The following is a 24,258-nucleotide window of genomic DNA, read 5'->3' as shown; positions in this document are numbered from 1 at the left end:
AGTTTATTTAATCTAATACTCTCATTTTAGAAATAAGAACTTGACTTTTTACATATCAAAAATTATGAACAGTCATAAGGTGTGATGAAAATGATGAGATGCTTACCTGCTATCGCCAGCATTGGCCACATACAGTTTTCCCAACAGGCAGACAACAACAAGAGCGGTACAGCCTCCAGATATATTATATGTGCTTCTCTCTCTCTCTATCTGCAGGTCCTGAAAAAAGAAAAGGATCACCTCAGCTCATCCCATCAAATCACTCCATGAGCTTTTTGCTGTTCTGGGATCTCCTTGTATTTATCTCATACATAAGTTCACTCAATGTCTTTTAAAAAAAAAATATGATGAGCTTGACAAATAACATAATAACACCTTCTATAATTTATAGAGTACTTTATGGTTTGCCAAGTTCCACAAAGAAGGGTATTTCAATATGCAAAGAACAGAACAAAAGTGCTGGATATCTGGATGGTTTTCAGAAAAATAAAAGAAAAACTCTTGTGGTGAAATTCTAACAAAAAATGAACATTTTTGACAAAGGTCAATCAGTCTCAGAGGAAGGATAAGAAAATTTTACTCAGTAGAGAAATAGGGACAATTACAAATAATGAAAATATCAGTAGAGAAATCAGGACTATAATAATAAAAATAATAAGAAGAATGGGTAAACTTTATATAGAATTTTAAGCTTTACAAAACTTTATAAATAGCTCTACTGATCCTTGCAACACTTCTTTATACTATAGCTTTCCTTTCCCCCTCCCTCTCCATTCCCATTTTAGTCCCTCTATTTCACATACTCATTTTATTCCTGTAGCTTTTACGTTTACTTACCCCTCACATGACCTTCGCACAAAGCTGGGAAACCCAGATGAAATGATAAAAGTATAAGAGGTAGGAAATGGGAAAGTATGGATGCATACAAGTAGAAGTGAATGGATCAGCAGTTATCAACTCATAGCTCATCACCAGGAGATTAGTCATTTTAAGGGCTGGACAATCCACCTGAACTAATATGGAACATGACACAAGAATGATGATGGGGACAAATAACTGGGCGTGTCTAATACTGACTAGCCCAAAGTTTAATTACCGAGTTCTTTTTTTCATATGTCACTGAAATAATTAAATATATTCAACATGTCAATAAACAAAACACTCATGACTCTAAAATAAGCTCACTGTTTCTGATCTTGTTTATTCTTCCACCAATGCAAATGGTGAGAAAGGTAACAAATCCCCAGGAGAACTCACAACAGAATTAATGGTATCAATAATGAAGAATGTGTTTTATGGATAATTTATCACCAGAAATTTCATCATCGAAGGTATAGATAAAATGAGAGGGGTTATATTCTAAGACACCATGTAATAAAGGAAGGGGGTGGGAAGATGAGGCAACAGCAAAAATTTCACTGAATATTAACTGAAACACTGAGTTCAAAAAGTGTCCCAAATGTCTTATTAGCAATCTAATAGCTAATAGTTTTAATCGCTACATAGTTAAAATAGATTTAATAGATTAAATAGCACTAATCTTTTGGGATATATCCAATTTGGGAAGGCAAAAGATTCAAATTAGGGGTATTAAGGGAAACAGGAGAGTGAGATGAGGAATAGGGGGAGATGTCAATCTTTGACTTCACTCTTTAGGACAGATCTATAAAATAAAAATGAGAGACTCTACCCATCTCAGCATCCAGGACTAAATCTCCTGTCCCTTGACTTGGATTTCTCCAAGGAACAGGGGTCATCATTAGGGGAAAACTTTATGGTGCATTACTTCACATAGGAACAAATCACTTAAATTCTCTGAGTCTGTTTCCTCAACTGTAAAATAGGATATTAATAAAAATATCCCTCTACTTCACAGAGATATTGTGAATCAAATGTAATAAAAGTATGTAAAAACCCCATAATCTCTGAAAAATCCAAACCACAAGTGGGCCAAAGGACATTAGAAAGATATATATATATATATATATATATATATATGGGTTATGTATAAGCAAGATGTGAATGTCACTAAAGAATGATTTGCATAACAGAAATGGCATAAAAGTTAGTTAACATTTAAGAATGTAAGCTCCGTGAGGGCAGGCTGTTTTTGCCTTTCTTTGTATCATTAGCACTTAGAACAATGCATAATAATATAGTCACATAGTAAATGTTTAATAAACGTTTTCTGATGGATTGAAATGGTGGACTGGAAAGCAAGTCATTTAATCCAAGCATTTAGAAAAAGAAATAGAAAATAGTACAATAACATGGGAGAAATAATAGTATTTATACCATGTTCTAAGAACATGGATTCTTAACTTGGAATTTATGAAACTTACAAAAAAAAAAAAAACAAAACAAAACAAAAAAAAAAAAAACCCACAACATTGATAACTAGATTTTAATGGAATCTGGTTTAAGTTATAATCTTAGACATTTTATTTTATGCATTCAAAATGCATGAAAAGGTAGTCCTTGATCTACCCATTCCCACAAGTTAATGACTGCTTTAGAGAAGGTCCCCCGATAGATGATTTTATAAGAGGTGAGATTTGGCAGGAGAGAGAATGACAGTGAGTTGGATGGGTTACAAAGCTGTACCTTCAAAAAGATCACCCACTTCAATGAGGCCATGGATCCATACAAATTAGCTGACTTGACCCACCCAAAGTCACGTAGCTAGTTCAGCTCCATAACCAGGACTCGCAACAGTAATCTCCCCTTCCACCAGGCTGGCCAGCTACAGGAATACAGCGAGTACTTGAAATAGAGATCCAGGGATGGGAATGGAGAGGAAGGGGGGAAGGGAAGCTAGAGTACAAAAAAAGATAATGGGAAAAAGATAAATTTTAAAGACTTCACAATCTCCCAAGGGTCACTCAACTTTATCTTACTTGGAGGGGGGGTAAAGGTTTGAAGCTAATAAAGGTAGTTTTTGTCAAGCAACTACCAATCAGGCTTCACCTGATTAGTGAAGGCAAGAGAGTATAAATGAATGAATAAAAAGCATTTACTAAGTGCTTACTATGCAAAGAGAGATATGAGTAGGAATGGAAGTATAACAGAATATAAATACAAAGAGCAAGGGCAGATGAAATAATACTTTGTGCCATTAGTCAGTTGTATACCAGTTACAGTCTATATGAGTCCTTGTCTTCTCAAACTCTAAAGTAAGCAGATTGGGCTAAATGATGTAATGAGAGGTGATATAAGTGATGAGGTCCTGGATAGCTGGGCGCAGTTGGCAAAGAGGGACTAAAGTATTGATGGACTTATTCTCTTGGGCAGGCAGGAAAAGGCTCTGATAGAGACCAGTTTAGCTCCTCTATGAAGGCTGACCAGTCAATAATCCAAGTTATGCCTTGAGACCCACCCTCTGTGGAGGTCATGGGCAGCCCAGCTATGTCCTGCCAGAAATCCCAATCATGTCCCTTAAAGCTAAATTTTCCCTAAAAATCTGCTTATGGCCCACCCCACCTTTGCTGAACCCACTCTGGGTCAGTCAGCCATGACACTACCACATGGTATCTCTCTTCTCAACCTCCACCATATCTCATGGTGCTCCCTTTATAGCTAAAACTCTTTTAGGGTGCTCAAACTCTTTCGGGATCTAGCCTGCCAGCTAAGGGCATGCTCCAACCTCTTGGAAGTACTTCCTTCCTCCTGGCTAATTTTAAATTTCACTCTGGAACTTGCCCTTTCCATCATTAAATATTAATCCCCCTTTCTTGCTAACTATATGCTCTCCCACTATTTCACATTTACCACTCCTGGTGTCTACTGTAACACTTCCATTTGTCCATAAACTCTTTTCCTAAGTAAACCTGTCGTTTGAAAAAGACAATGGCTATTGTGAATTCTTCACATGACTGAATTCTAACATTTGGTGTTCTGCTCCTACAACCACATCATTTGCTACATCAACCCCATCATAAAGGAAACTTTTTGTAAACATGGAAATGCTGTGCAAACATTTTCTATACCACTCAACAAATGATCTATAATGTCACCTTTCTCTAACATAATAGTGATGTGGAACAGGAACTTTAATCAGTCCATTCTGCCTTCCTAATCAGAACCTTAATCCATCCATCTGAATTCCATAGTCACACAGTTAGGCTAATCAAGATACTCTTAAGAGTTAGCCTATCTTAAAGACAGACTGGTACCTAGTTACCTTCACTAATAATCAACAGGAGTTCGTCCTTCACCAGGATGCTCCCTCACTCCCTAGACTCTGCCCTTATTTCCCTTTCCCTCTTCCCTCCAACTTCAAAAGTCCACATCACTCAATGTGTGGGGCTTAATTTTATACAATTATCATATCTGGTTTTGCTCATGCACCTTTTCATGTAATAAATGTCATTATTTGGTGGCTGTTATGTTTCATTTGAGTTTGTCACATATTGAACCACTCACCCCAAAATTACTACTGTTATTTAAAAACATGAGAAACAGTATCTCAGAGAAGTTTCTTTCACAAGAGATTAATCAATACATCACTACACTGAAACAACTCAATTCAAAGTCAAAACTGTAACACTTAAAACAAGTATATTTCATTAGAATAGTATATAAAGATCATTTAAAAAAGTAACTGTGGTATCTATTAGTAAATATTCTCTTGCTTTATTACCAGAGATGTTGACCCCTTCTTTTCAACAATAGGATCAATATTTGTTGGATGAATGACAGACTTCATTAGATGTTTTGAATACTGCTTTTGCATGAAATATGAGGATTTGAGTCTGAATATTTATAGTTTAAGAAACAATATTCTGCCTCTTCCTTTTCTTTTCCCCAAAATTCCCCCTATCTCTCCCAAGACAAAGTCAATTACAAAACACTGCCCTCCACTTAAAAAAAAAAATTCTCTCTGGAACCCTTCCAGACAATCAAATGTAGACATTAAGAGCAAGAGGTCTTACTTAGTCGCCTTAGTTTGCGTAACAAAAGTTATTGATCATATTATATCAGCCATTTTAGAAATCTATAGTCATAAAACAACTCTACAACCTCCAAATTTAACTAGGGAATAGCAGTTCTCACTTTTAACTGGTTGGAAATTTATCATTTATTAGCTTTGCCAGTTGACAATGTGATGTTATATATGGGGCATAATAGAAAATCCTCAAAAACACCCAAAACATTTTTTATCATTCTTTATACTTTATTAACTTTTTTTTGAAAGCCCATTTTTGCAATGGCTTTTCAGAAATACCAACTTCACCTGATAACCAGTATCTTTCTGTGATTTGTTCAAATAACTCTCCTAATGCATACCTACACTTCCCACTGCCATCCCTCCCCCTTCCTCTCTCTCTCTCAAACACACACACACACACACACACATACACACACGTACATTTTAATTGCAAATAAAGCTCGTAGGGATCAAACTCACTAGGCACTGAAGGATATTTACTTTCACAAGCTGTGCTCCACTCCAACTTCTCTTACAGAAGAAAGGGAAACATAAAAAAAATACTGTTCCATAGGTTCTGATATGGGGTCCAAGCAGATTATATTCTAAAAATAATTGCTTTTCTCTTGGCCTTTTCTTTCCAAAAGTCAGAATAGCACATTTGTTTTCTCCTTATATCCTACTCTTTAAGTACATCTCAGATAACCATAACCTTAAGAAAGCTGAAAAGGTCTCTACACTTCTGTGGTACAACCCAAATTATGGAATGTCCAATTAACATATATATATCAGTTTTAAATTTGCCAAGTGAGAGAGATCTTTTTGTTAAGTCACTCACTATGCCAGAGGCTGGCATTTAAAAGAACAATTTAATTGTTTCTTTAAAATAATATAATTATTTAATAAGATAGATTTCTTAAAATAACTTTCCCCACGTGGCCAAAAGAGTCTTTCTGTTCAAATATTATGGTTAATCTGAGATTTATCTACACATCAATGAAAAGGCAATTTACTATGAGTGTTTCATTTTGCTCCATTTTTATTGGGAGGAGTGAAGAAGAGCTGAAGATATATGGGAAAGGGAGGGAAAGGGGAGAAGGAGCTTTGAAATAAACACATTGAATCAAAAAAAAATTATTCCTGTGACAGCTATAATTTAGTTTGAAATTCCTAGAGATAAATAATCTCAATACCATCTTTTGTCTCCTACCAATTTCAGGTCATAAGAAGTAGCAATTTTGGACAAGAGCGAGGATCCTACAGTTTATTCTATAGTTCCTATAGTTCCAACTGGACCAAGGTAGGTCTAAGCACAAGGTGTTTTGCATTGCTAATAGCGTCTGTCACAAATAATAAGATTGGGCGCAGTTCCAAAGCAGAGGGTCCAATCTCATTTGTTCCAGGAGTAAATTTATCTGCAGGATAAATGGAAAAACAGAATGGATAGCAGTCAGTGTTGCCTAACGAGGCCATCATCTGGCCAAGTGCTGAATAACACTTGTGTTTTCATAGAGTAGGTCAGGCAATCATCACTTCTCTGCTCAAATAGGGTATGAAAATCCTGCTTTCAAAATTAAAAGCTTTATCTTCTCTATCATAGACAGATATTCTGAATCTCTGTTTTTAAAGAGCAAGTACAAAATAATAATTATTAATTAGCTTTGTATTTATCATCTTATCATTTAACAAATGCTTATTGAAGCAAAGATACTTCCCCTTATCAGGATAGCCTGAGGTATTTTACAGGACATGAAGAAATAATGGTAAAACAATGGCTCAGGTGTGCTTAAGTTATAAAATATTACCAAAGAGCTACTTTCTCCTTTTTACTCTCAATTTATCTCATAAATATTTTAAATTCAATTTTAAGAATTTTGTGTGTGTGTCAAGGATTCTGGCTTGAAACAAAGATACACACAAATAGTGTGATTCTGTGAATGAAGCCAGGACACAAATTAGGTGACAAATGAAAAAGCCAATTTTAATTTAGTTAATTTTAACTAGGTTTTAATTTTAAAACCTAGTGTTAACCCAATCAAAGCATGGCGAGGAATTTGCTTATCCTGAGGAGTTTACTTAAGGCCCTGAACAGGAGAGAGGGGAACTGAAGAAAAGGAAAGAGAAAGGTTTTCTTATTTTCATCCAGTTGATCCAATCTGCTATTGTTCTGACTGGGGGGAAAGGCAAATGTGCAGACCTGTGATTTTTACTTCCTTCTACTACATCAGCAATGTCTCCATAATTTGTTTGGGAATAACTCAGAAATGAAATGACTTGCTCAAAGCAACATACCTAGTTCTTTCTAGCTCTGAGCTAATCTTTCATTCGTCATCACACCAAGAATTCTTACCTTGAGCTCAATTACATGCTTTGTTTATAAATGCACATACACTTGTTTTAATATAATTAGTTTCCTTTGTAGTCCTATGTATTTCATGCAGTTAAAAACAATTATCAGGGGAATACAAAGATTCTACCAGACTGCTAAGGAGATTTGTGACATCAAAAAATTAAGAGTTCTCTGCATTACCTCATCTAGGTATTTAAAAAAAACAAAAACAAAACAAAACAAAACACAACAAAAACATCTAACTGAGGAGATTGACTTCACATTCAATATTTCACACGTGATGACTTCTAACACTTCCAAGGCTTGTGATTTCACTGCTGCAGGTATTTTTCCCAATACAGAAAACAGATTTTAACTTTTTTTCCTGAAGGAGATGGTCTTTATTAGTTACCATGAAAAAAGGCCATCATGTGGTTGCCAACCTTTTATTGATAAGGGCCAGTTCTCAAAAAAGATGTCTTGTCCAGGTTTTTTTTTTTTTATTCGAAGGCTTTCTTTATTTGACTGGACCTGCCCAGAACCTGTATCCACAGCTTAGAGGAACCTAAATTTGATTCTATGACAAAGAACTGAAACTGGACTTTAGTAGAGATGACACACAATTACTTGAATATCTAGGATTTCATAATGTGGATGATTCTTTTAATGGTGTAGATTGCAACTCATTTATCCTATCTTGTCTTAAACTCATAAATCTAATATGGAAGAGACATTCAAAGTACTGGGCTCTTTCTGGCTCCTTTTCATTTTTCCAATGTTCTTGACATCAATCTCCTGATCTTCTTGCTGTTTTACACACATGGAGCTTGGTCTCTTTCTAGGCCTTTATAGTAACTTATCTCCATGCTTGGATTGGATTCCTTCCTCACCTTCACCTATCTGAATTCTTGGTTCTCTTCAAGACTTGGGTCAAATACCTTCAATTACCTGTCACACCTATGTATTTACCCAGCATTCCTCCCCAAACTGCTAATTATTATTATTTTTCTATATATTACACACACAATTATATAGCTTCATATAAAGCTTCTTTGGGACAGGAGCTATTTATATTTTTATCTTTATGTCACTGGTGCTTATCACAGATACCTGTACATAGCAAGTTTGTTGACTGATTTAATAGTTCTTGGGAGCTAATGGATCTATCCATTTGTTATGTTTCATCAATACTCATTGTGGTACTCTGGCAAGTAAAAATACACAGAGACTGCCTTTTCCTTTTAGAATAAAATTATAATCTGTTCTGTTAAGCTCTTAAACCATTATCCAACTTAACTCTCTGGCCCTAACTTATCTCTCTTTTCTCTCTCTAATGTACATACATATGTGTATGTAAGCATATATTATGTCTCTTTTTTTCTTTACCATGAAGCCTTTACCAGTTTCCCCCAGGTGCCAGTGCCCTCCTGCCCCACAGGATCTTATATTTACATATTCTACATACATTTGTATATATGCACTAACTTTCTACATACTGCATTTTTATAGGTATTATTTGTCTTTCTCTATTGGAATGTAAGTTTATTGTCAAGAAGGACTGTTTGAGTCTTTATACTTGAATACTAATGCCTAGCATAGTATCTGGCACATAAATATAGTAAAAATGGCTACGGGGGGTGGAGGGATGGATGTTGTAAGCAGATCAAAGAATGGGAATGGGAGACAGTACGTTCACTTACTAGCTTATCAAACTATATTCAAGAGTTTTCCTAGTAAAACATTTCCCCAGGCAAATGCCAAGCTCCAGAAGATTTTCTGAGTGGCATTTTCTGTTGAGTCTGATAATTTTGGTCCACAGATCAGAGGTACTCAGCATCCCAGACTGAATCTCAAGGAACAATATTTCATTTTTCATGCCTGCCACAGGAAGGCTGGGATAGTCAGCCCTCTTGTTAGGAAAGCAGGTCTAGATCTCCATTCTCAAAGTGATATGTGAAAAAATACCTTCCAAGATGTTTGCCTCTGGGGTTTGGCAAGAACAGTACATCTTCCTCAAGGATAGAGCAGGTAAAATAAACCTGTGACATTTGGTCAAACTGCATTTAGCTCACACACAAGCATTCAATTCTAATCCTCTCTATTTTTTTTTTTAACTTCCTGAATGCTGGGCTATTTTTTCCCAAATATAATATAAGGACCAGCAGCCAAAATAATTTGTATATTGCAGCCAGATTATATAACCTAAAACACTATTTTCAGCATATCACTTTCTTGACTCAATCTACAATGTCACCTTTGTGTTTATTTTATTTAATATATAAACTCTGCTGTTCAGTATTAAAGATTCTCCAAAATAGGGAGAATCACTTTTCAATGTGTCACCAATGAACTCTCTGTTCCTTTGGGTCCCCATATAAGCCATGTTTATTCTCAGAAACTTTTTGAGGACCCACTATGAGCTAGATCCTGAGGTTTTGCTCATAGGTTTCCTTCCTTCTCTTTGCCTATTTAAATCATTTTTGACTTCCATGACCAAGTTTGAATCTTGCCTCAGATATGAATCCTTTAATTATCCCAACCCATGTTAGTTATTGATGAAAACTGGGCACTGATTAAACACTAGGTTATATAAGAGACAAAAGATATAAAGACAAAAACAAAAAAATCCCAACAAAGTCAAGAAACATTTATTAATGCCTATTATATATCAAAAAATGTGACAGAGTTCATGCTGTACATATTTAACAATTTTATTTCATCTCTCAAAGCTTCTAGAACAGCCCTGGCTGATAAATGCCAGTTAATTGAGTTTTTTGCTTCCTCACTAAAATATGAATTTCAGAAAACCAGCTTGTGAGTCAAACACTACTAAACTACTATAGATAAAAAAAAGTCCCACATCGATCTCTTTCCTCTAGTTCTCATCAAAACATGCTTGAAGCTGGAGTCATTCCTTAAACTGATTCTAAAAATATCTTTCGCATTAAAGCTAAGGTGTGTATGTACCTATTTAGGGAGAAGGAAATGAGAAAAGAGATCAGTCAGCAAAGGGAATAAAATCTGAGTAATGAGACTTGTGAAATTAACCAGCAGGATGGAAGACCAGGATGTCAGAAGTCAGGTGAATAGAATATCAAAGGAGGTATACCTGTCCCCAAATTAAGATGTTAAAATGACTTTAATATTGGATTCACCTATTGAAATGGAACTAGAATATGTCATACTGCAAAAGATTTTTCCCTAGGAAGAAAAAAATGCAGAGACAGGAAGCTAGACCTGGGAAAGTTACTGTGAAGGGAATAGGAGAGTGGTCAAAAAATTGCACACTCCTCTAAGAAGGATGCAGGTAGAGGGGAGACATTCAGGGTAGATTAAAAAGATATGATGAGGTTTTATGTTGGACAATTAAAAAAAAAACTGAAAGCATGCTTGCAACAAAGCAATTAGCCTAAATGAAAGGTGGTAGATTGAATAAAAGAACCAGCCTCGGGGGCAGGCAGACCTAGTTCCAAGTCCCATCTTTGACATGTACTACCTATGTGACCATGAGCAAGGGACTTAGCCTCTCCATGCTACCATGCAACACTCTCTGACTATAAATTATAGATGAGTCTGTTGATTAGTGAAGGGATTTTCTAGACCAAGAGTGCCTCACATTAAGGAAATTACAGATTTGATTCTCCTTCTAATCAAACTGTCAACACACACACACACACACACACATTATATATATTACTATATGTGCACATAGTGTATAGATATATCATATACACTTACTTGTATATTACTATTTTAGTTATATTATGAATTATGTTCATGTATTCTGAGTCAGTGTGTATATTTATATATATTATGCATGTATGTTATATATACACACTGTGCATACACTTTCTAAATGCAATCTATTCACACATATGTATACTGCATATATGTATATTAATATGCATACATGTTACATTTATATATTCACATAATAGTATTACTATTTTAGCTATATATGTTTATGTATTATGCATATAATGTGATATACATACTATACATGGACTTTAAATGCACAGTGTAAATACAGACATACACTCAATGGGGGAAGGAATTTGGCTGGAATGGAAATTGAAGCTGTGACTGTAATATAAGGGAAACTACTTAGAAATCCATCACGTCTTACTTGTCTCTAAATATACAATCTCTGCACATATACAATATGGGTATCTAACTATTCTCATTCTCAGCATTCAAGGTTTAGGGAGTCTTGTTCTACTTTCTAAATTTCTGCAGAATGTAGCCCAATCAAGGTCTTACTTGGATTTATAGTATTGATATAGATATATATATATATATATATATATATATATATATATATATATATATATATATATATATATATATATATATATATATATATATATATATATATATATATATATATATATGTGTGTGTGTGTGTGTGTGTGTGTGTGAACACGCTCATGAGTACACATGTATGTACATGCACAAAATACACATGTATATAGATGTGACCACATGCATTTACATACTGTGAGTATATGTATATAGCTTGCTTTCACTTGCCTAGAAAAGATAGATCATAAAATAAAATTTAAAAAGTACAACGGAGGTGCTTAAATGACATAAGATCCACTAACATTGGTGACTATGAGAGAAGAGGGGAAAAAAAGGGGAAGAGGAAAAGGGAGAAGGAGAAGGAAGAAGGTAAAGTGATAAGAGAGAAGAGAAAAAAGAAGGGGGGAAAGAGAGGAGAGAAGAGAAAAAATATTGTTTATTATAGTATTTAAATAATGAGCAGGGGTGAGGAGGAATAAAGAGGCTAACACTATGGAAATTGCAGTATAAGATGTTGATTCTACTAAAGATTATATTCTATTTGCACATCTCAGGTTTGCAGCTAGCAGGAGAGGAGGGGAGACTATTTGGAGGAGGAAATGAGGAATGAAACAAGGCTATGCAGGGGTACAAAGAGTTATTCTTAATTTTGAGTATTAAAAGAAGGAATAGGCTATTTAAGAAAGGTGAAACTGCCTGAGACTGTAAAAATAAAAAAATCTACTATTTTATTTATGTATTAGTGCTGGCATCTAAACCAAGAGTTCAAAAACAGAATTGGCCAATTAAAAATTGAGAAACAATATTAGAGGGAACTGACACCCTTCTTCTGAGTGTTCTCTCAAAGGATTCTTTCATTTTATTTCCCGTCATTTCTCAATACACAGCAGAAGCTAAAGGGAGCACAGAGCTGGAAAAAGGCTTTGGAGACTTGACTTAATATAATATTGGCCTCTAGTGGATAAAACTGAGAAGACAACAGTTTCGTATAAAAGAACATGCTCCATGGTATTGTCAATTATGCCACAAAATTCAAACACTAAAATTTACTTTGCGTTGCACTCCTATCATGTAAACGAAGGAGGTTTTTCTCTCTCGTTAGGGAGAGCTTTTATTCTAAAGAGTTTAAATTAGTATCTCTAAAATGTTTATAACTCAAATAAATGGCAAAGAGAAAAGTATTTCTATAGTATTTTCTAGATAGTTGGGTTTTATACCAAGCTTGGACTAATAAAGGCAACTCTTCTCAAATGTCTGGACCATATGACTATATCCTCTTATTTTCCCATTCATTTATCTCATAAATCCAACCAGTAGTCAAATCTTAACAATTTATCTCACAACAGCAGCAGCCAACTTTTCCTTTCTATTCACAAGAATCACCATTATCCTAGTTCAAATCCTCATTCACATCACTAATTGAAGTCAGGAAGCCCTGAGTTCAAATTCAGTCTCAGATATTTCCTAGCTGTGTGACCTCAGGTACCTCTCCCTTCACATCTCAAAGCCTCAGTTTCCTTATCTGTCAAATGGGGAAAATAATAACATTTATTTCCCAAGTGTGTAGATCAAATAAAATAAATAGTTGTGAAACTTTAGCATACTGCCTGGAACACTGAAAATACTTAAATGCTTGTTCCCTTTCTCTTCCCTTTCACTAGAAATATTACAACAGTCTTCTAAATGGTTTAAGTCTTTTCTCCTCTCCAGCTGTTTCCACACAGGTTCCAAAATGATTTTTCTAAAGAAAAGGTCTAAAAAAACCCTACAGAATCAAATATAATCTCCTCTACCTAGCATTTATAGCCCTTCACAACCTAATTTCAACCTACCTTTCCTACATTATTATGCAATACTCCATCACTCACACATTCTATGATCTAGTTAAGTTAGACAGAAACCAAATATTATAAGTCAGTCTTCCAGTTCTACATTCCCACTGGTTTCTCCTACTGAATAAATGAAATGAATCCTCTTCTGACATCCCCAGAAAGAACTCATTTGAATTTATTTTAACACACACACACACACACACACACACACACACGTGTGTGTGCCTGAATTTACATGTGTTCCCATCATGATTGTTCAATTGAAGCAGGGTGATGCTAGAAACATCAGGGAACAGCAACGTGGTGTAGTGGAGAAAGCGCTGGGCCTGAAATCAGGGACACTCATCTCCCTGAGTATGTGACCCTGAGCAAGGAATTTAACCCTGTTTCCCTCAGTTTCGTCGTCTGTCAAATGAGCTGGAGAAGGAAATGGCAAATCCCTGCTGTATCTCTGCTAAGAAAACCCCAAATGGGGCCACAAAGATTCAGATATGACTAAAAAACAACAAGTAACAAAAATTCTGGAAAGCCAACGGGCAATTCATTAAAATCTTTCCTGTTAAGGATGTGCAAGGCTGCACTTCTTTTGCCCACAGTAGTTGCTGCTTCTCAATGTCTACTCTCATTGACAGCATAAACCCACTCTTGCTCATTAAATCTTTTTGCTATATTTTTAACTATATCCCTTACTCTTACTTTTCTAGGTAGAATAATACCCAGTAGAAAAGGCACCTTTAACTAAAACACAGGTTGCAAGTTCTGCTGGGCTAGCTCTTTCCAGAATGAGTTATGCACAAACACAGCGTTCCCCAGGTAAGACACACTGAGATCTGAAGAAGTTTGTCTCTCAATAAAACAGGAGTCGCTCTTGGCGAGCAGCACCTACGTTGTCCTCCGCTGGCACCAGCGAGTGAGGACAGAGGTTTCCTGCAGGACCTGGAACTGCCTGACCAGGGATGTAAAGTGAGTTAGGATTCCGAGCCTGCTGCTAACTGCACGAAGCTCTCCCGACCCTGGGGCTGCAGGCTCATCAGCTTACTCCAGCACGGGAGTCATTTCACTCTGCACGCCAGAGATTTGCCAGTTGGTGTGAATGTAAGGGCGCCAAAGAAGAAGGTGATGAGTACCCGAGGAACTCCGCTCTCTCTTCTGGGCATTCCTCTCACCCCCTTAATCTCTCACAGAGAGTTTGTTGCTTGGCTGGTTTTTGCCAATGGCGTGCACAAACCTTTGTTGACATTTGGGAAGCCAGAAGCTATACTTTCCCCTGGAAATGGAAGAGCATGCAAGATAAGAAAAGGCAGTTTTGAGTTTAAAAGCGCTGAATGAATGTCTGTGGAAGACAGGGGCTGGCCTACGTGGCACCCACGGGGGCTTCAGGGCCCTGGGATCCTTAGCAAACTGTACCTACCATTTCCTTGAATGCGCTTTCAATGGCCCCAATAACAAGGCACTCATGGGGAATCTTCTTCTCCGTAAAGAAGCGTGTGGGCGGGGTGCTCGGGGACCCGGGGGCCCCCACACCTCCTCGAAGGGAGGCGGCCCTGGTCAGAGTCCGGCTGTTAGCGGGGTTGTTCTCAGGCTCCTCCCCGAGGCACGTAGGGGGGAGCACCGCAGAGTTCTTCAGAATCTCTATAATGTCCTGTAGCTGCTCCACAATGTGATGCTGCAGCAACCGGGACGCCACAACAGCGGCTCCAGAGCCGGCGTGCCCGTCAAAAAGGGACCAGTAGTGGAAGCAAATGCCATCCGTGTCCTGTGCAGACAAAAAAAAAAAGATAGATGGGGATGTGAGACCAAAGAATGCTGTACAAGGAATTTCTTTCCCGATTAACGGTAAAACTAACAAGGCTGGTGGAACAAGGTTAGTGGAACCAACAGGGCCCCAGCAGGATGGAGAAGGAGCTGTCCGCAGCCACTGACTCGCTTCTGTCCCTCGCCCCCTCCAGCTCTAACTGGGCCTTTACGGCAGAAAGAGCTCGGGGCCTGAATCTGAAGGGAGGCCAACCCCAGCCTGAGACAATGGGCAGAGCCAGTGAGCACGGGCTGAGGAGGGCAGCAGGATGCCAGGGCCAGGATTCGGCCAGGAGGAAGTGGCAACTGAATACTGGAGAATGGGAGGAAATCAATCTACGTGCTTTTACAGTTACAGTTTTGGTCCTCAGTCAGGAGAACTCTGGGAGGCAGGTGCCATCAGGACCCCCATTTTACTGAGGAAACTGAGGCAGAAGTTAAGTGACTTCCGTGTGAGGGAGCGGACACACAACTATCAAACGTCCGAGGGAGGATTTCAACTCGGGCCCCCTGCACTATCCACTGCACCACCTAGCAGGAGCAAACCAGCGGTGTTACACTGAAACAGAAAGGGATTCCCGGGCCACATAGCCACTCAGAAAACCAGAAGAGAACAGTACTGTATCTTTATTTGGTTAAATATTTACCAATGATATTTTCATCTGGTTTGATTTGGTAGTTTTTGCACAGGCTCTCAGGCTACAGAGTCTGATACATTTTAGATTAGAAAATGAAGCCCAAATTGACATAAAATTTCATGGGATCATAAATTCATATCTTAGAAATGGTCTATCCTAAGGTTTCTTTCTTTCTTTCTTTCTTTCTTTCTTTCTTTCTTTCTTTCTTTCTTTCTTTCTTTCTTTCTTTCTTTCTTTCTTTCTTTCTTTTTTTTTTTTTGTAAGGATCATTACATTTATTTGTGTTTTTTTTAATATTTTAAAATTAATTTTACAATTATAACATTTTTGACAGTGCATATGCATAGGTAATTTTTTACAACATTATCCCTTGTACTCCCTTCTGTTCCGAATTTTCCCCTCCTTCCCTCCACCCCCTCCCCTAGAAGTCAGGCATTCCCATACATATTAAATATCTTATAGCATATCCTAGGTACAATATATATGTGCAGAACCAAATTTTGTTGTTGTTGTTGCAAAGGAAGAATTGGATTCAGAAGGTAAAAATAATCTGGGGAGAAAAACAAAAAAATGCTAACAGTTTACACTCATTTCCCAGTGTTCCTTTTCTGGGTGTAGCTGATTCTGTCTATCATTGATCAACTGGAATTGGATTAGCTCTTCTCTATGTTGAAGATATCCACTTCCATCAGCATACATCCTCATACAGTATCATTGTTGATGTGTATAATGATCTCCTAGTTCTGCTCATGTCACTCAGCATCAGTTAATGTAAGTCTCTCCAAGCCTCTCTGTATTTCTCCTGTTGGTCATTTCTTACAGAACAATAATATTCCATAACATTCATATACCATAATTTACCCAACCATTCTCCAATTGAGGGGCATCCATTCAACTTCCAGTTTCTAGGCACTACAAAAAGGGCTGTCACAAACATTTTGGCACATACAGGTCCCTTTCCCTTCTTTAGTATTTCCTTGGGGTATAAGCCCAGTAGTAAGTAGCACTGCTGGGTCAAAGGGTATGCACATTTTGATAACTTTTTGGGCATAGTTCCAGATTGCTCTCCAGAATGGCTGGATTCTTTCACAACTCCACCAACAATGCATCAGTGTCCCAGTTTTCCCACATCCCCTCCAACATTCATCGTTATTTGTTCCTGTCATCTTAGCCAATCTGACAGGTGTGTAAGAATATCTCAGAGTTGTCCTAATTTGCATTTCTCTGATCAATAGTGATTTGGAACACTCTTTCATGTGAGTGGAAATAGTTTTAATTTCATCATCTGAAAATTGTCTGTTCATATCCTTTGACCATTTATCAATTGGAGAATGGCTTGATTTCTTATGAATTAAAGTCAATTCTCTGTATATTTTGGACATGAGGCCTTTATCAGAACCTTTAACTGTAAAAATGTTTTCCCAGTTTGTTTCTTCCCTTCTAATCTTGTTTGCATTAGTTTTGTTTGTGCAGAAACTTTTTAATTTGATGTAATCAAAATTTTCTATTTTGTGATCAATAATGATCTCTAGTTCTCCTCTGGTCACAAATTCCTTCCTCCTCTACAGGTCTGAGAGGTAAACCATCCCATGTTCCTCTAATTTATTTATGATCTCGTTCTTTATGCCTAAATCTTGGACCCATTTTGATCTTATCTTAGTATGTGGTGTTAAATGTGGGTCCATGCCTAGTTTCTGCCATACTAATTTCCAGTTTTCCCAGCAGTTTTTGTCAAATAATGAATTCTTATCCCAAAAGTTGGGATCTTTGGTTTTGTCAAACACTAGATTGCTCTTTTTATTCACTATCTTGCCCTGTGAACCTAACCTATGCCACTGATCAATTAGTCTATTTCTTAGCCAATACCAAATGGTTTTGGTGACTGCTGCTTTATAATATAGTTCTAGATCAGGTACAGCTAGACCACCTTCATTTGATGTTTTTTTCATTAGTTCTCTTGAAATTCTCGACCTTTTGTTCTTCCAGATGAATTTTTTTTGTTATTTTTTCTAGGTCATTAAAATAGTTTCTTGGGAGTCTGATTGGTATAGCACTAAATAAATAGATTAGTTTGGGGAGTATTGTCATCTTTATTATATTCGCTCGGCCTATCCAAGAGCACGGAATGTCTTTCCAATTATTTAAATCTGACTTGATTTTTGTGGCAAGTGTTTTGTAATTTTGCTCATATAATTCCTGACTCTCCTTTGGTAGATATATTCCCAAATATTTTATACTATCGACCGTTATTTTGAATGGAATTTCTCTTTGTATCTCTTGCTGTTGGACTGTGTTGGTAACTATCCTAAGGTTTCTTAACTGTGGGGTCTGAGTTTTTTGTGTTTTTTTTTTTTAAACATATTTTACACCTACATTTCAACATAATTGCTTTCCTTTGTAATTTTCCTTCTTTTGTATAATTCTGTTTTATAGACTTCAGCAGACATAAAAAGGGGTCCATGATGCCAAAACAAAACAGTCTCATAAAAGCCCTTCACTTTAAAAAAGTAGAGATAACTACAGGGAAAGACATTAAATGATCTGTCTCAGATAAATAAATTCCAGAGCTGAGATTCAAACCCACATCCTTTGTCCACAAATCTAACATTGTTCCCATTATAGTCTCGGCATCCTTACTCCCAGTTAGCTTTGCTTCACCATCAAGCTTCTATTCCTGGGGAAAATAGGATCCTTTGTGACTTGTTCCCTCATCAGATCTTAAATTCCTTGAGGTCAGGAATCGTTTTTCTTTTTGTATCTGTCTTCCCAGAAGTGCTTGGTTTACAATATATGTCTAATAAATGTTTAATGACTGGCGGGTTTTCTCAGTACAATGCCTAATGGAAATATCACAAGCTCTCTTTACTCTCTTTATCTCTCTTTACTACCTGATCCAAAATGTCCAGAATTTCTGGAATGTTTTTCCTACTATGCTCCAAAATAGATACGATTCTCAAGCTATCTTCTAATTAACCCCAATCCCCTTGGATTTCTGTTTCCCACCTTCAAAAGTCCATCTTTTGCTGATAATTCTTGATCTCAAAAACAGCAAAAACCTTCAAAAAGTTTTGATTTATACTACTGTTCTAACTCCTACAAGTCAATTTCTGGCATGATTTAGTAACAGCATTTCCAGAAAACACAAGTAACTTAAGGGAGAAACTTAAACTTGAATAGTAAAGGCTATTCATTATAAGAACCAAGGCCAATTTGAGGACAAGCTTCTTGTATTTACCTACAATCGGAAGCAGTTGGATGAATGAGATTAAGTTTGTGTGTTCCGTTCTGACTATCATCAGAACCACCAATGAAGTATAAAAATATGGTTCCTTAAAGTCAGATTTGGCTCCCTTTGTCCAGCCAAAATCAGAATGGGTGGATCGGTGAAGGCTTCAACTCAAAGTGGACATAAAACATCTTTATTCAATCCCCAAATTTCTACTCTCTCAGGAAGAGAGAGCTCTGAGCCCATCTGGATGGACTATTTAGTCTTCATGGACCCTGGGCAAGTCACTTAACCCCAGCCTCAGGGAAAAAAAAAAAATTAATCTTCATGGCAAGAAACTAATGCATGAAATAATTAAGATATAAAATGCAAAAAAAAAAAAACAAAAACAAAAAAAAAAACAAACACCCAAAATGCATGATTAAATGCTAAGATGAGAGGTAAAAATATTATCATTGTTTATTTTATTATTGTTCAATTGTATCTGATTCTTTGTGACCCCATTCTGATTTTTTTGACAACGATACTAGAACAGGTTGCCATTTCCTTCTCCAGTTCATTTTACAGATGAGGAAAATGAGACAAATAATTAATGTTTCTTGATTAATTTCCTACTTCAGAGTGTAACACATCCAATCAATTATTGTTCTGTAATGTTTGATTCTTTGTGACCCCATTTGGGGTTTTCCTGGAAAACATACTTGAATGGCTTGCCATCTCTACCTGCAACTTGTTTTACAGATGAGGAAACTAAGGCAAGGAGGCTTAAATGCCTTGCCCAGGGTCTGAAGCCAAATTTCAATTCAGATCTTCCTATCTATCATACCACCTAGATGCTGTGCAATGCTGTACAATATGTGCTTGAGTGTGTGCATATGTATGGATCAATGGTTCTTAATTTTTGTGTGTGTCATGAAACCTGCTGAGAGTCTAGTAAAAACCTTTGGACTCTTTCTCAGAATCATTTTCTTAAATGTATAAGATAAAATACATAGAATTACAAAGAAAACTAATTATATTGAAATAAACAGATATCAAAATATTAAGTTCACAAACCTTGGGTTAAGAATTCCTGACCTATATACGGCTTGAGGAGACAGGAAAGGATAATTTTTATTTGTCAATGGCATTTACTTAGACCTCATTTTGTGACAAACCCCCACTTTTTTTTTCCTACGTATTTTTTTTTGGCAGCCCTTTCATTTTCTTTAGTAAAGTGAAAAAAAATACAGGGCCTTGAATCAGAGAACTTGACTTTAAAGTCAACTCTGTCACCTATTTCTTGTTTGACCTTGAAACAAGACACAAAACTATTAGGTCTCAATTTCCTTATTTGTAAAGAACGAAGGTAGTGGATGAAATGATCTTTCAGTTAATTCTCTTACATCTTAAAATGTATAATCCTACATACATTTCCATCGCATCTAGAGGTTTGCAAACAATCCCCTCAAAATAAACCCAAGATGTACTCTTAGTTTAAGTGTTATTATTCCCATTTTTATAGATAATCAAACATATACTTAACTAAAAGGATTAATTACTTGTAAGATGTCATACAGCAAATTTAGCTGCCAGAACCAAGATTCGAACTAGAGTTTTGTAGTTCTTAGGGTATTTCTCCTACCAAACACCACACAGTTCTGCATAGACCAACTGTGTAGTATAATACTTCAAAGACAGTAACAGTCATGGACTAGAGTATTTAGGCAGCAGGTGAGCAAGCAGGATTGAAATAGGCCTGGAAGGGTGACCAGAAATTGGAAGGACACATAAAGGGAAGTAAGCTGCATTTGAGATGAAAAGTTAGTGCTCATTCTCCTGTCAAATGCAAGGACTTCCAAAACATAATGGGATGGTGAAGGTAGCTGGGAAATGATGGTGAGAAGATGAGCAAGGTAGGGATGCAGGAAGAAGATAAGGAAAGAAAGTCAGAGTCAGAGATGAACTAAGTACAATTTGAGCATCAGATAAATTTAATAAAAGAAAGGGGAAAGGATTGTTCTTTTTCTGAATCTGAACTCAACTTTACAGTGCTATATCTCGCTAATTCTCACTACCAAGAAAGATAAGGGCAACAGTTTCTAGTTAGTACTTTAAATCCATAAGTAACTAGAAGACTGATTGGTATTTCTTCTGCTCACAATAAAAGCTCCAAACAGTTATCTAGGAGTTCATATGAAAACCACCAATATTATTCAGTCTTCTTAGATGCAAAAGACATTTTTTTAAATGAAGCTGCTATTGGGGAACATAAAAGTATATGTCAAAGCAGGGAAATCTCTGATGCAAAAAGTGAAATACATGTAATAAGGAACTGTGTTGTAATGGGATTTCATTATTTGGAGAAAGGAGGTTGCTAAATTATTGTGATCCGTTTGAGCCTTCAATTAAAAACAACTGGATTAGGGGGCAGCTAGGTGGCGCAGTGGATAGAGCACCAGCTTGAATTCAGGAGGACCCGAGTTCAAATCTGGTCTCAGACACTTAACACTTCCTAGCTGTGTGACCCTGGGCAAGTCACTTAACCCCAGCCTCGGGGGGGGGGGGGAGAATTGATTAAATATAGGCAACAATAAATACTAAATCACTTGTGGGGGATGGAGAATACATAACAAATGAGAGAAATTAGGGATTTTTGTAGGAAGTGATATATATATATAAAATCTGAATCTTGAAAGGGAGCTAGAGGTTGTTGTCTGTCCCTATTCAACATTTTTTAAGTGTCATATTCAAGGTGCTGTTCCACAAAATGGAATCACAATCCAAAATACAACTTCTTCTACTTATCTGATTCATGGATTAGCTGTTCTACTCAGTGGGGAAAATTTACCAAACTATTAATTATAAAATGTCAACATCCCAGTGAGGTTTCCCAATTATATCATTTAATTTGCTTTGGTAGAAGGGACAAAAGTTTAGAATCTAAAATTAAGGACTCAGAGCTGGCATAATCCCAAAGAATTTGAATGTGTCTTAATGTATCTGATGCATAGGATTTTTTTTTCAGTTGCCAATGCAGACTCATCTGTGGAATTATTTTTAAAAATGACACCTTTCCTTGGAGTGTTAGAGTCAGGGGCAGATCTCAAGGGCAGAGTATAAGAGGCACGAGGAGGCTTATTCTTCCTGAGCCTGATAGGGCTTTGAAAGTATTGAGTAAGCCTCATTAATGAGGAAAAGCCTCCTTGTTCTTGCTGATCATGCTCAAACTCGTACACTCTCGGTCATGTGACCTGAGGACTATAAAAAGGGGGTTGCAGAAGGTGGGGTGACTCTGGGGGAACTGTAGAAGGGAAGGAGGGACTCTGGAGGGAATGCTAGAGAGAATGTTAGGCAACAAACACTATGTAAAGAGTTGAATAAAGACCTGTTGCCGCATACTTGAGTGACTTGAGTGTTCTATGGGGGAACCTCTAAAGAGGTAGCTCTCTGAGATAATCAGAGCCCAAGACCTGGGGAAGGCCTGGGGAAAGTAAGAAACCAACTGACCCCCGCTGAGGGAAGCAGCTAGGAGTTAACACTGGAGGAAGAGAGAAACATTTGACAGCTTATCTTTTAAGTGTCTGGTTTCTTTCTCTTTCCTTCTCTCAAAAAGCACAACTTAACATAAAGAAACATGTGCTTCTTTGATACTGACACCAAGTGGGAACATTCATTTGATCACCATGTTCCACTGGGTAGAACCCAACAAAACTTTAATTTAGCTCATGTTTCACAACAATGTTACACAGCAGAGGGAAACAGGGATTCATAGATGATCACCACTAACTACCCAAATGTGTTTAGTGATGACTCTCCCTTAGAAAGATGAGTGAACTGGCCTTATATCCCAAAGAGATCTTAAAGAAGGGAAAGGGACCTGTATGTGCAAGAATATTGTGCAAGAATGTTTGTGGCAGCCCTTTTTGTGGTGGGCAGAAACTGGAAACTATGTGGATGCCCATCAATTGGAGAATGGCTGAATAAATTGTGGTATATGAATGTTATGGAATATTATTGTTCTGTAAGAAATGACCAGCAGGATGATTTCAGAGAGGCCTGGAGAGACTTACATGAACTGATGCTGAGTGAAATGAGCAGCACCAGGAGATCATTATATACCTCAACAACAATACTGTATGATGATCAATTCTGTTGGACGTGGCCCTCTCCAACAATGAGATGAACCAAATCAGTTCCAATTGAGCAGTAATGAACTGAACCAGCTACACCCAGCAAAAGAACTCTGGGCGATGACTATGAACCACTACATGGAATTCCTAATCCCCTCTGTTTTTGTCAGCCTGCATTTTTTATTTCCTTCACAGGCCAATTGTACACTATTTCAAAGTCCGATTCTTTTTGTACAGCAAAATAACTGTTTGGACATGTATACATATAGTGTATTTAACTTATATTTTAACATATTTAACATGTATTGGTCTACCTGCCATGTGGGGGAAGGGGTGGGGGGAAGGAGAGGAAAAATTGGAACAAAAGTTTGGCAACTGTTAATGCTGAAAAATTACCCATGCATATATCTTGTAAATAAAAAGTTATTAAAAAAAAAAAAAAAAGAAAGATGAATGAGTCAACTCCCAGATCCATGTCAGTCTTTAAAAAAAAAATACACACACACACACACACACACACACACACACACACACACATTCCCTAAGATCCATGTCAGTCTCTTATATGTATGTGTGGGTATGTATTTTCTGTAAGGTCCTAATCACGACCTTAGGCTACTTAAAGCTACTGTTAGAAAACTTAATGGATTGAATGGCGGCTTTGTACATAAATTCTTTTTTTAAGAGACCTCACTTTAAATCCTACATTCATTTTGGAAATTTGTTGTTTGTTTTTAAATTAAAGTCTACCATAGTGAAAAGGATATCTGACAATTCTTGTTTAGATTAATTAATAAAAACTAGTCCTTTTAATACTCAGCTATCTAAATACTGTGTCCATTTGGAACATTAGTGGAAAAATACCTTTTGGGTTAAGAGAATATTAGAGAAATAAGAGACTTCAGTGATCATCTTATTTTATAGATGAAAAAGCTATGGCCCAGAAAGTTAAAGGGAATTTTCCTGGGATAAGTTGATTTCCCAGATGTGAGTCCTTTGGTAAGGGTAGTCTTGACACTTCATCTAGTGTACTAGACCCTCGAGGTGGCAAGGCCTAGAAACACCCTATGAGAATGAGGTCGTGCTAATTTTCCTGTT

At 36.9% G+C, this 24,258-nt stretch overlaps 1 protein-coding gene across 2 annotated transcripts in view; it reads right to left on the bottom strand.

Annotated features, from left to right (window-relative positions):
- The window catches only part of PPM1H (protein phosphatase, Mg2+/Mn2+ dependent 1H), a 304,307-nt gene that overhangs the window by 150,157 nt on the left and 129,892 nt on the right, over nucleotides 1-24,258 (bottom strand). For both annotated transcript variants that reach the window (XM_074269761.1, XM_074269760.1), the window contains exons 3-4: nucleotides 14,802-15,146; nucleotides 107-219 (exon numbers count right to left, since the gene is read on the bottom strand). In XM_074269761.1, the coding sequence (XP_074125862.1) occupies nucleotides 107-219; nucleotides 14,802-15,146 (458 nt within the window). The remainder of the gene's footprint in view (nucleotides 1-106; nucleotides 220-14,801; nucleotides 15,147-24,258) is intronic.

Source organism: Sminthopsis crassicaudata, chromosome 5, assembly GCF_048593235.1.
Source record: "Sminthopsis crassicaudata isolate SCR6 chromosome 5, ASM4859323v1, whole genome shotgun sequence".
Classification (NCBI taxonomy): Eukaryota; Metazoa; Chordata; class Mammalia; order Dasyuromorphia; family Dasyuridae; genus Sminthopsis; species Sminthopsis crassicaudata.
This window is presented reverse-complemented; position numbering and strand designations above follow the sequence as displayed.